Source organism: Calonectris borealis, chromosome 9 (assembly GCF_964195595.1).
Source record: "Calonectris borealis chromosome 9, bCalBor7.hap1.2, whole genome shotgun sequence".
In the NCBI taxonomy this organism is placed as follows: domain Eukaryota; kingdom Metazoa; phylum Chordata; class Aves; order Procellariiformes; family Procellariidae; genus Calonectris; species Calonectris borealis.
The window spans coordinates 10,090,920-10,103,129 of record NC_134320.1 but is presented as its reverse complement, the minus strand read 5'-3'; the positions used below and the strand labels follow the sequence as shown (position 1 = coordinate 10,103,129).

Below are 12,210 nucleotides of genomic sequence, written 5' to 3'. Positions count from 1 at the left end.
CTGATCTTTCTTTAAATTTGTTCAGTCTCCTAAACATGTCAAAATTGTTGCTGCAGTATGACATTTTCTATTAAAGACTTGTTTTAAACTTTTCATATAGAGTGTTAAATTGCTATTGTGTGGTGAAGCGCCTGTAAGGTCTACGAATAATGCAGACAAATGTTAACCTTTTGAGAGGAGGAGCAAACCTTTTTTCCTGGGCTTTAGGTTTACTAGAAAAGGAAGTTCTTGGAGGATATTACGGTTTGCTGTAAAGCTTATCAAAACCAACTGACCAAACCCCTTCCTCTTCAAGCCCCCACCCCAAAGCAGCATTTATTTTGTGATGAGACCAGCAGTGCTTGAGACAATGCCTTGGAGGTAGACCAAATCTGTCAATCACTATGCAGGAGGTACGACTCTATCTTTTAAGGAACAATCACTTTTTATTCTACTTACCTCTTCTGCTCCATGCTGGCAGAATAAGTTTTCATTGCTGCAAAACCCATTTAAGGAAAGTGGAGAAGGAAAGGTTTTTGTCTGAAATCCTGCAGCTCTTGGGTGTTTCAATTGACAAAGATGATTCCCTTTTTTGACTTAATTGTGTGTTCTGCTTGCTTCTGCTGAGTAAAGGCTGACAGAGCTGTGAAGGAGAGGTGGATATTGTGATTCCTGCATTTCTACTACTGACTAAGTATTGTCATGAGCCCTGCCTATTCTACAGAGGCTCGAGCCTTTTTTGGGGTCAAACTGGAACTGATTTTTCTCTTGGCCTTTACGGGATTACTCTCAGCACTGGTTACTCAGCTCATCTTCTGAGTCTGGAATGGAGCACGATGTAGGCCATGAATATTCCTTGCAGGAGGAATCTGGAGTAGTTCAGTGTAGAGATTGCCCACCCAAATAAAGGTAAAGCTTGAATGTCAAGAGTGAAGAACAAAACACAGATGTTAAAAATGGTGTCAATATTTAATGTTGTAAATAACTGGCAGATGCCATAAGCAAACTATAGGCATAGATTCCCCACCACCACACACACCCTCTGAGGGAGTATAATAGTGTAGTAGGCACTTCCTGACACTCCTAGGAGATGTGGATAATACTGGATCGTCATCTCCAATTGTTGTTATAGGTCACCTAGGAGCAAAAGCCTAATTATTAGGACCTGTTTTGGTAGCACATTGCTATGACTTCCCTGTGACTCTTTCAGCAGATGGCCAAAGTGGAGTAGTAGCCCAGATGCAGGAGAACAGCAGTAGGTCAGAGTGCCCCATCATGCTCTTTCTCTTAGCTTCCAGTCATATTTTTTGGTGTGTAACAGTCAACCTGTTCAGATAACACTATTGGGGAATTTTGTGCCTGGTGTTTTTGGTTGTTCAGAGATTAGTTGTTTTTATTTGTGAGTGTGTGTTAGGTTTTTTGCTTCTTGACATACTGACGTTTCTCAGGCAATGAGGTGTAGCCAATGCATCCTCTTCCAGATACGTTCATCGCTACACAGTGATGAAAAGTTCAAAATTCAGAGAAGTGTGAATATTGAGCTCTCCATTTGTCATTAATAGGAGTACATTTTATCTGCTCTGTAGTTGAAGAATATGTAGTTCCATATCTTAATATGCCATTTTTCAGAGATACTCTTGGAGCAAACACTAGACAATATATCTCTGTCATTGTAAGTTCTTGTCTTTTAAATTAACAGTATTGGAAGGGTTTATAAAAATTCAAGTAGTGATTAGATTCTGAGGCTGGAAATGTGCTGCTCTTGCCCTTTTCTGGATAACCTCAGCCAAGCTTCATCCAGAGTGAAGGATCCAGGCTAAGAATGCTGAGTAATAACTGAGTGTAAAAGACTATTTAATACCATCTGGATGAATGCCTTGTCTTGAAATGGAAGTGAAGACCGTTAGTTTTGACAGCCTCCCTTGCCTCTTGGACTGTGGGTCAGGACCCCTGTGGTGGCAGTTTTAGATGGCAGCAGTCAGGCCTTGCTCATTTTGTCTGCTGAGGGATAGGAAATGGGGGAGTGAGAACAGGCTGCAATTACTGGGTGCAAATGTTTACTCCCAGAGCTGCTTACTAACTTTAATTGTCCGTATCCACTCACTTCCTTCCAAGTGTAGACAGCGTAAACACTTGCATTCTGTAATTTCAGTCGGTTCTCACTTCAGTGCTCTGGGGTATTAGACGTAAAGGATGTCATGGAAAGGAATGGGGCAGGTGATGATTGTGGTTTTTGAGAATTTTGAGAAACATTGCTCTGCAGTAATCATTTCCAAATTGATCTGTTTCACCTGGCAGTGTGTAGAATTGTGATAAACACTCTGGAGCTAGTCTGTAGAAAAATTGAGTAGTAATGTTTGCAACTTTTTAAAGGTAAATATGTGCTCCAAGTGTGTTTACTGTCTGTTAAAACTTCTGAGAATTAACAATGGCCTGTTTGGTCTGAGATCTTTGTGAGAACTTTATAGAACTTGTCTAGAAACTTCTTCTGCAGGAAGGATGAGCAGCTGTGTCTAGTCACTAGTCTTGTGAGTCACTAGTCTAGTTCATGTGCCTCCTGTTTTCTGCTGGTTGGTAAATACTGTGGATACTCCTACCGAGATCATAGGACATCTATTATCTCTTCCTCACTTCTTTCTTAACCATTCTAATTAGCTATTTCCAATAAGAGTAAGAAGGTGTAAACCATCAAGAATTCAGCAGGTTCTGAACAGTTTACTCCTGTAACTACCTTTCCTTACAATTCACAGCACTTCAAGCATGGTTGTCTAAGTAAGAGGAGCAAGTAGTGTTAAGGGCAAGATGACCAACTGACAAGAATATGAAAGGAAGTTGTGTTCAAAGGAAACAGTGTTGTAAAAGCTAAATTGTATAGAATGGAAGTTATACCCCAAAGCATTTATTTCTATACAAAGTAATCTAGATTTCTGGCAGTCGATCTGTTTGATGTTCTGTGTGAATCTGGGAGTTTTAGTGTTGTTCTTTGACTGTAGTTGGTGTAGGCTAGGGAACAAATGCCTGGTTCCAGTGGTGACCACAAGCATTTTGTCGCTCACGTTTGTTATCCTGCAATGCGTTTCGGTTGGAAGACTGGTACTGCCAGTTTTAATAGGTCACACTTACCCAGGGAGCCCTGGTTTTCTTGCTTCCTCAGTGTACAGCTGTTACGTGTATTACCGAATCGCAGAATGGATGAGGTTGGAAGGCACCTCTGGAGGTCATCTTGTCCAACCCTTCTGCTCAAGTGGGGTCACCTATAGCTGGTTGCTCAGGAGCGAATCCAGACGGCTTTTGAGTATCTCCAAGGATGGAGATTCCACAGTCTGTCTGGGCAACCTGTGTCAGTGCTTGGTCACCCTCACAGTAAAAAAAATTTTCCTCATGTTCAGAGGGAATCTCCTGTGTTTCAGTTTGTGCCCATTGCCACTGGTCCTGTCACTGGGCACCACTGAAGAGAGCCTGGCTTCCTCTTCTGTACACCGTCCCTTTAGGTATTTACACACATTGATTTGATTCCCCTCGAGGCTTCTCTAAGCTAAATAGACCCAACTCTCTCAGCCTTTCCTCATATGAGAGGTGCTCCAGTCAGTTATCTTAGTGGCCCTTCACTGGTCTTTCTCCAGTATGTCCATGTCTCTCTTGTACTGGGGAGCCCAGAGCTGGATCCAGTACTCCACATGTGTCTCACTAGTGCTGAGTAGAGCCCTCGACCTGCTCGCAGCACTCCTCCAAATGCAGCCCAGGGTACCATTAACCTTCTCTGCCTCAAGGGCCCATTGGCTCATGGTCAACTTGATGTCCACCAAGAGCCCTGGCTTCTTTTCTGCCAAGCTGCTTTCCAGCAATTGGCCCCAGCAGGTACTAATGCATGGGGTTGTTCCTCCCCAGGGACAGGATGTTGCACTTCCCTTTGAACTACATGACTAGAAGGGAGATGGTAATATTTTGTGAAGTTGTATGTTAATACCAAAGCTATTGGAGTTTAGCTGTTTGCCCCTTCTGATTTAAGGAATGCTGATAAAGTTATTCAAAAGAGGTGGTGTCCGTGGTGTTAGCTTCTAGGAGGGCGATGCTGAGAAGTATATTAAGGACTGTTACTAGCTTTACCTGCTGGTGTTGTGCTCTTCAGGTGATAATGGCAACAGATTGCTGACAGTGATTGTTTATTCGGTCTTGGAGATTTTTAATAGGATAGACAAACATTGTTAAAGAAAGGGCTTGCATGCATCTGATCCTGCACTGTGGTAGTACTGTGGAATAAAGGACCTTTTGAGTCCTTTGCAGACTTCTTTTTTTTTTGGTGGAACGATTGCACTTTCATGTACACTGATATTTTAGTCTAATTTCCTCAAGATGTACTTCTATGCTTTGAGTTCAGATGTTTGTGTTCAAGTTGCATCTTTGAATCATTAGCATTTGGGCAGCGGTTTGTGGAAGTTTTCCAACTAGCAGCTTCTTATAAACAGCTATCTCTCCTGCCAATAACAGACTTGATCTCTCTCCCATTCCCCAAGAAAGGTAATGTTCAGATAAACTGGAGTATATTAACACACTTCCTCTCTTTGGACATTGGCTTCTTACTATCTTGGTGAATCTGGGTGTAAACACTACTGAAATTACTGGGATTTTGCTTGTGAATGCTTTTCTGAACATGGGTGTTTGTGGTTTTGTTTTGGGGTTTTTTGTTGTTGTGTTTTTTTTCCCCAAAGCACCAGCAGAAGCAGTAATCTAGTTTCTGCTTAAATCTGCAAGAATAGAAGGCACAAGCAGGGCAACTGTATTACAACTGTGGAGTTCACTTTTAAAATATAACCATTAGAAGAAATCTGGGAATGAGCGTGGAAAAACATTTGGGCTCTGATCCTGTATTCATATTTGTGGATGTGGATCACTTATAGGCTTTGTTGTTGGTAGGGATCTAGAGAGTTGCATAAATCTTCACTATTGGGTCAGACTGGGGGATTAGGATCACGGTTCTCTAATAGTGTTTTTAGGGATGCTTTTGTACAGAATTCTGAAAGATGCAAAAATGTTATAGTAGCATCACAAACTTATTTATTGCTTAGTTGTTTGTTTGTTTTTTTTAAAATCTGCATACAAGCCTGACTTAAGGAAGGGGGCTGAAAAGACATGAACCTGTGAGTTAAATAATCCAAGGGTAGATTTAGTCATTGCAATTCTTACGTAACTTTGAGGATAGTGATACAGGAAGACCTCTTCTGCTCAAAAGCTAAACTACTTTTCAGCAGCGGAGAGGAAATAATAAATTTTTGCTAAAGTTTTACTGCAGTGACTTACTGTCCGGTAGAGTGGAGTTATTTAAAGTATTAGGAGTCTTTGTTAGAAAACACTGCTGCAAACAAGATAGCTGCGCTAGATCTTCTTTGGAAGACAGTGCTCTTTTGACTTGATATCCTAGAGCTTTAGGTTAGTATCTGTGAGGTTTTGTGGGAACAGGTTTGCTAAAGTGGGTCACTGTACTGAGAGGCTTAGTCTTAAAAGATAATAAGATAAGTTTATAATACAATTTAAAATATTTCTGTGTATTTATCCCATGGGCATGTGTACTCCTTAAAATTACGTTTTATGGATCTTTCTTGTGCTTCCAGAGCATCTCATGGTGTGTCAGTTGTTAAGTGGCAGAAAGCTCAGTATTCATGTTTGTATTCAGTGAGTTTGGAGCAAATCATGTTACAATCATTCCTTCATTTTTTTTATTGCATTTGGATTAAAAGTAGAAGAATTAAACAGTTCACTTTTAGCTTTTTCTTGAACAGATCCAAATTATTAAATGTACTGCTTATCTGTAACATACAGAAATGTTTACTGACTGACCAACCCAGAAACAGCAATGCTGTAATAACTCTTCAAACTAGCGGCTGGTGATTTGCCTGTTTTATACAGATCATACTTTTTTTTAAAGTACAGCGAGCAATTAAATTGTAGTTGAGATAAAAAGGGTTGTTATGTTGGCTAGGAGATTTTTGATTCGCAAGGGGAGAAAATGGCATTGGGAAGTGTTGGTTTGAGTCTATGCTTTGTTTGAAAACAAAACCTTGGGTTTTTTGAAAGAAAAACTGAAAAGCTTTTACTTGGATTGCTGTCTGCAATTCTAAATGGTTGCCTTCATTATCAGTACTTGTAAAATTGCTTGTTCAGGAAGGCTTTAGAAAATAATTTCCCTGAAGAGGCACCAATGTAGCAAATGCAAATTAAAAAGAAAATAACTGACCTTTTAATATTATACATAGCAGAATAAGCAAAAAGCAGGGGGAGGATGACATTCCACCATTTCTCTGTTACTTTGAGGTTTTGGTTTTGCGAGATAGGGAGCTAAGAATTTTTTAATGTGTTTGTGATTTTTTTGGTTTTACATGTACAATGATGTGTCTTTTAAGTTTTGGATACATACAGATTAGTAGGCTAGTGAATCTGGTATCAGGAGAGTGGAAAAAGTAGCGATAGGATTATTTTTATCATGAAAATCTTTGTATTTAACCAAAACTCCAAAAGACTAGAAGGATGAAAGAGTATGTGCCTTGTTTTGATTTTGTTCAGCAGCCCATTCCCTCCCAAGGCGGTGAATGGCTTATCCTTATTATGAGCTCTACTTTTATTTATAATGCCTAGAAAACCTGATATTTTGAAATTGCATGTAAATATATACTTTTAATGAAAAAAGTTCTGCTAATCATTCTGTGTGTTTGATTACAAATGCGGGCAGATCTAGTCTTCCATGTCTTTATTCACTTAGTGTTTTTTGGGTGGAAGGAAAGGGAGAAGAGAAGTAGACCAGAGTGGTTATGATTTTCCTCTATAATGTCATACCATTATTCTTTCCTCTTTTACTACTTTCAGCTCTTATTTTCAAGGCTGCTTTGACAGTATTGGTAGACTCAGGGATATTTTCTTTCTCCATAGTAATTCTGGGAATAGTGGCTTTTTTCCCTCTCTTCAGCCTTTTTCTTTAGATGTAAAATGCTAGATCAGTTCCTTTTTGTATAAACTGAACCAAATTGAACTTTAAACATTGTATTTTAAAATCGGTTCAGTTGAAAAGTGGTTGGTTTTTTTTCAGTTGGGTGATGAAACTTGGCCAAATCACAAACTTTAAGGAATACTGACATCTGATATTTTGTTGCTACACTTATTTGCCATCCCAGATACCACTTTATCTATAAAGCGTTGTATTTTGAAGCACCTTTTCATTGGTAAAGCACAATTGTAAACTGATTCACACTAAGCACTGGGTAGTAGAGGACAAAAGTTTGTTTGCTGTTATGTTGAGACTATTTCTTACAGGAGTTTCTCTCTTCCTCTGAATTTTTCTTTATTGCTGTAGTTTTTTTTTGGTGTATTTACTGAAGTATATAGTGTCTGAATAACAGATCAAGCAGATGCATATCTTGTAGCAAGTTATTTAACCATGTTTGTGCAATGGAAATATGTTCAATACAGATGTTAATTTTGGACATTTGTGGGGTTTTTCAACAACATGTGTAAGTATTTAAATTGTAGACACAATATTGTAGGCATGTAATTCTTTGGCCATTAGTACATTGCTCTAAATAAAGAATACCTAGTTAGCTTAAGCAGATGACTAAGTAAGTTTGCTAGCTCTGTGTTTGACATTATTATATTTTATTGTACAAGTTGATTTGGGGTCTGGTTAAGCAGATCAGTGTTGCAGTGTCACTTATGAGGTGCCAAGTAGCATGTTAATATGGGAGGAAAGTTAACTGACTGTTAACACTGTGGAGGAAGAGTAGGGAAGAGACCCATGTCCACGATTACCTGCCTTCCCACCTGCACAGGCTCTGGAGTTGGATTTTTTGGATTTGCAGCTCTGAAGGAGAAAAGCATTAAACTTTAGCAAATTGTAATTTTCATAACTATTTCTTGAAATCCCTACTAGTTTAATAAATACTGGTTTTCTTTTGATAAACTTTGAGAAACCTTGTGATAATGGAATCAACAAAATGTGGCAGAAGCAATTACTGCTCCTGGAGTTACAACTTCTAAAGATAACTTTCTGTAGTGATCTTTCTTGATTCTAAACAATAATGTTTTGTTTTATTTTTACAGATGACTATGGATGAGAAATATGTGAACAGCATTTGGGATCTTCTAAAAAATGCAATCCAAGAAATCCAGCGTAAGAACAATAGTGGTCTCAGTTTTGAGGAGCTGTATAGGAATGCATATACAATGGTGTTGCATAAACATGGTGAAAAACTCTACACTGGACTGAGAGAAGTGGTCACTGAGCATCTAATAAACAAGGTATGTCATTTTATGAACTAAAATTGAGGTGCCTCATATGAAAGAATTCTGAATAGTTATTTAAATGACAAAAAATCTAACTTTATTATGTTATTATGTTGCCTTGTGTTGAAATTGTATTGCTACCCTCAAAAATGGTAGCTTAGAGCTAACATCAAGCTTAAATGATTTCACATTCCAGATACTGTTTGTTGTAAGTTACTGATGGAGGGCGGATCATAGGAAGTATTTGGAAGTGTGTAACAGGAAACAACTTTAGCTGAAGCATAACTGTTGAGAGCTGGGAATTATTTAAAAAAGGTTTGTGGCCTTTTGGTGGCATTTTGTGACTTTCTCAGAACAAATTTTCATTTGTTTTCCAGTCAGTTTTTTCATCTGTGGACAAAATAAATACCAATGTAAGAACCTGTTTGTTATGGGCTAATGAACTAATTCACAAGTTAATGAGAAAGTTGTGCTAGGATTATGCTATTTAAAGAGGCGGTAGGCAATGTACAAAAACATCAGCTCAGCAACAACAAAAGTCCTGAGTAGTCTGCATTCTATCACTTCAGCCTTTTCAAAACCATGTAATTCAGTTAAAATGACATGCAGAAACTTCTTGTTTCTGAAGATGTATCATCTGAGAAAAGGGCTCTTCACATCTCGTGTTGAAACATGGAACCATCTCTTCAGTCTTTGTGAGGAAAGTTTAGGGTTGATTAATAAGTATGTCATTGGGAAAAAAAAAAGTTAAAACTCACTTTTTATGGGTCCAGATAATATTTAGTGGTAATAGGATCCTAAGTCTAGGGAAGATGGCTTACTTAATCCTTGCACTAACATCCATAGCTGCCTATCTTTGAAAAGAGACGCATGTCCACTTTGATCCCATATACTGGCTGTGGGTCCAAATGGAGTATCAGATTTTTGTCCTGTTACTACAAGATTTGAAAAAGAAAGTCATACACCATCATGTGTCTTGGATGATTACTTCTGGCTGGATGATTACTTACAGAGAGTGGATGGGAAGGTTATGTCTAAATAATGTATAATGCTTGGGGAACTTTTTGCGCATTCTAACTGGGGTTACTGCTGTGGCAGAGAATTGTGTTATTTCTTTTCTAAAATCTTAGTTTTCAAAGGTGTGGTCCAGACAAGTATAGTCTAAAACTGCTTTGAATATGGGGCTTTTTTACTATTTGCACGAGAGGCAACATCCTGTATGAAGTGGCTAAATAATTTATGGCTCTATTCTATAATTGTAGCACATCTGTGACTCTCAAACACTTCTGTTTTCATAATCTGTGCATTCATAATCTGTACTATTCATACAAAACGTGGCAAATGGCTGAGGCTTTTTGTGCCTTGTTCTTGTATATGCCTATGTTTACAGTCTGTACTTAATAATAATCATGACACTAAATTTTTATTCTTCCTAGGCTTTAGTTTATCCTGGTTTAATTTGAGGAAAGCTTCTTATCTGTGTTCCTAGCTATTCTGCATATTAAAAATTATCCATATGCAGAATTAATTATTCTGAAGTGCTGATCGTGGCAAACTGACAAAAGAGCAGAAGATCCTGTGAGTTTGTACTGTTACTGCACTGGCTGAGATGATTGCACAGATACCAGTGTAGAGAAATGCCTTTCTGACACTTAACGCTATTGTATCTGATGCTTAAAAAAAAAATCTTCTCCAATTATCTAGTATTCTGATTTTAATGTGATTAATCAGATTATATCTATGTGTACGGGTAACATAAAAATAGATGACCAAAAGTTTTTCAAATAAAAAGGCTAACTACTGACTTTTAGTAGTTAAATGCTGCGAATGTAAAAAGGCGAAATTATTCAGATGTCTGATAATGCTGTCCTGTAAGTCAAATAATCCCAGCAAAAGATTAAAAAAAAGAAAATGTGACTTCTGTCAAAAAGTTCTGAACAGTAAAGAAAACTTCTGTAGGCTCAAAGCTACTCCTTGTCCTTTTTGGTGGTTTGCTTAAAGATGTTATGTTGAGGCAGTTATAGGTGGAAGTATGGAAAAAATTGTGCATTGTTTATTAAGAATAGGATCAGTTCTATAATGGCATCTTATGATTGTGACATTAGTACTTGTTGAAAGATAGATTAAAAAGTTGTTTTTATTTAACCTCACACTTTATGTAACAGAAATTTTAGAGGAATCTTGTATTTTCAGTGTCTCTTTCCAGGAGCAGTTCTCTGTTAAATGTTAAGTAGCTAATTAACAATAAATGCTGTCATCACAAGTCTTTGTAAACTTCTATTCAGAGAATCACTGGTGGGTGCTAGAGTTTAGAAGAGGGGGATTTTGCCAACTGAAATGTTGTTCATGAAATCTGTTAACTTTTATCAAAATGAAAATGTGCAGAAATGAACAGATTTTAATAAAGGACTACACTCAGTTCAGGGAGTGCTTCTGAGGAGCCAAACCCAAATTTTGAATTGCTAGAATCCTTGAAACAGAACTGCCATTTGCTGTCCACACCTGCTGGTTATCTTTCTACAAAAATGTTACATTCCTGTAGTATTCCAGTCATGCTAGTTAATTAAGAATAGATGAAGAGACTATGTATTTGTTCACATGTTTTTACAAATAGTTTTCAAGCTTGGAAAGTGAAAGTTTTTATTTTTGCTGTGGCACAGTTAAGAGCTATATTTATACTTTATGCTTATTTAATTGCTAGATGAAAGTTGTGCTTACTCAGCATTTTTATTAGAAAGAAACCAAACACTTTAAGGAAGAAAATTATTTAACTTCTCAACAAGAAAACATAATACCACGTACTGTCTTTTCAGCCTGTTTAATTGTAAATAAAATGATAGGTGCAAACATGATCAATACAAGATACAAGCACCCAAGCAAGTTACTATAAAGGACTGTCATGGTTTAACCTGGCAGGCGGCCAAACACCACACAGCTGCTCGCTCACTCCCCTTCCCCCCCCCAGGGGGATGGGGGAGAGAATCGGGGGAAAAAAGTAAATTTCATGGATTGAGATAAAGACAGTTTAATGGAACAGAAAAGGAGGGGAAAATATTAATAATAATAATAATAATAATAATAATAATGGTGATGATAGAATATACAAAATAAGTGATGCATGATACAATTGCTCACCACCTGCTGACTGATGCCCAGCCAGTCCCTGAGCAGCGATCGCTGTTCCCCAGCCAACTCCCCCCAGTTTATATACTGAGCTTAACATCATATGGTATGGAATACTCCGTTGGCCAGTTTGGGTCACCTGTCCTGGCTATGCTCCCTCCCAGCTTCTTGTGCACCTGGCAGAGCATGGGAAGCTGAAAAGTCCTTGACGAGTGTAAACACTACTTAGCAACAACTAAAACATCAGTGTGTTATCAACATTATTCTCATGCTAAATCCCAAACACAGCACTATACCAGCTACTAAGAAGAAAATGAACTCTATCCCAGCCAAAACCAGGACAAGTATGCTTGGTTTTGAACTTGCAGACCCTAATGGCTTGTAGTTACAGTCACCAGGTTCTGTCTGTTTGGTGAAGGCAGTGGTAAGCCAGGTAGCTTACTCTACATCATTGACAGGAGTCAGCTGTCTTGAACTGCCTTGTTTTTACTACAGTAAGGACATGCTAAAACTTGTCTTTGCCTGTGTATTGACATCATTATTAAAGTATAGTATATGTAGAATTGAATTTAAAAATACCATTGAATAAAAAGTACTGAAACCTTTCATCTTAATTCAAGCTTTTAATTCTTGCGCATCTGGTACTTCACTGATTTCTCCCTTTTTTGTCCTTTGGCAATCTTGTAGCTTGATGTGGATGCTCTTCCTTTGCACATCTCGAGCCTCGTCTGTTACTTCTTCACACAAATGTTGTAAAAATGTTTTTAAAAAACAAACACACAAAGCTTAGTTTACAGCTTTCTAAACCATTTGATGGTAAGCAACATCACTTGTGTTAGA

At 38.0% G+C, this 12,210-nt stretch overlaps 1 protein-coding gene across 3 annotated transcripts in view; it reads left to right on the top strand.

The window, feature by feature from the left end:
- CUL3 (cullin 3) overlaps positions 1–12,210 on the top strand; it is a 60,664-nt gene that overhangs the window by 12,019 nt on the left and 36,435 nt on the right. For all 3 annotated transcript variants that reach the window (XM_075158199.1, XM_075158200.1, XM_075158201.1), the window contains exon 2: positions 8,065–8,262. In XM_075158199.1, the coding sequence (XP_075014300.1) occupies positions 8,065–8,262 (198 nt within the window). The remainder of the gene's footprint in view (positions 1–8,064; positions 8,263–12,210) is intronic.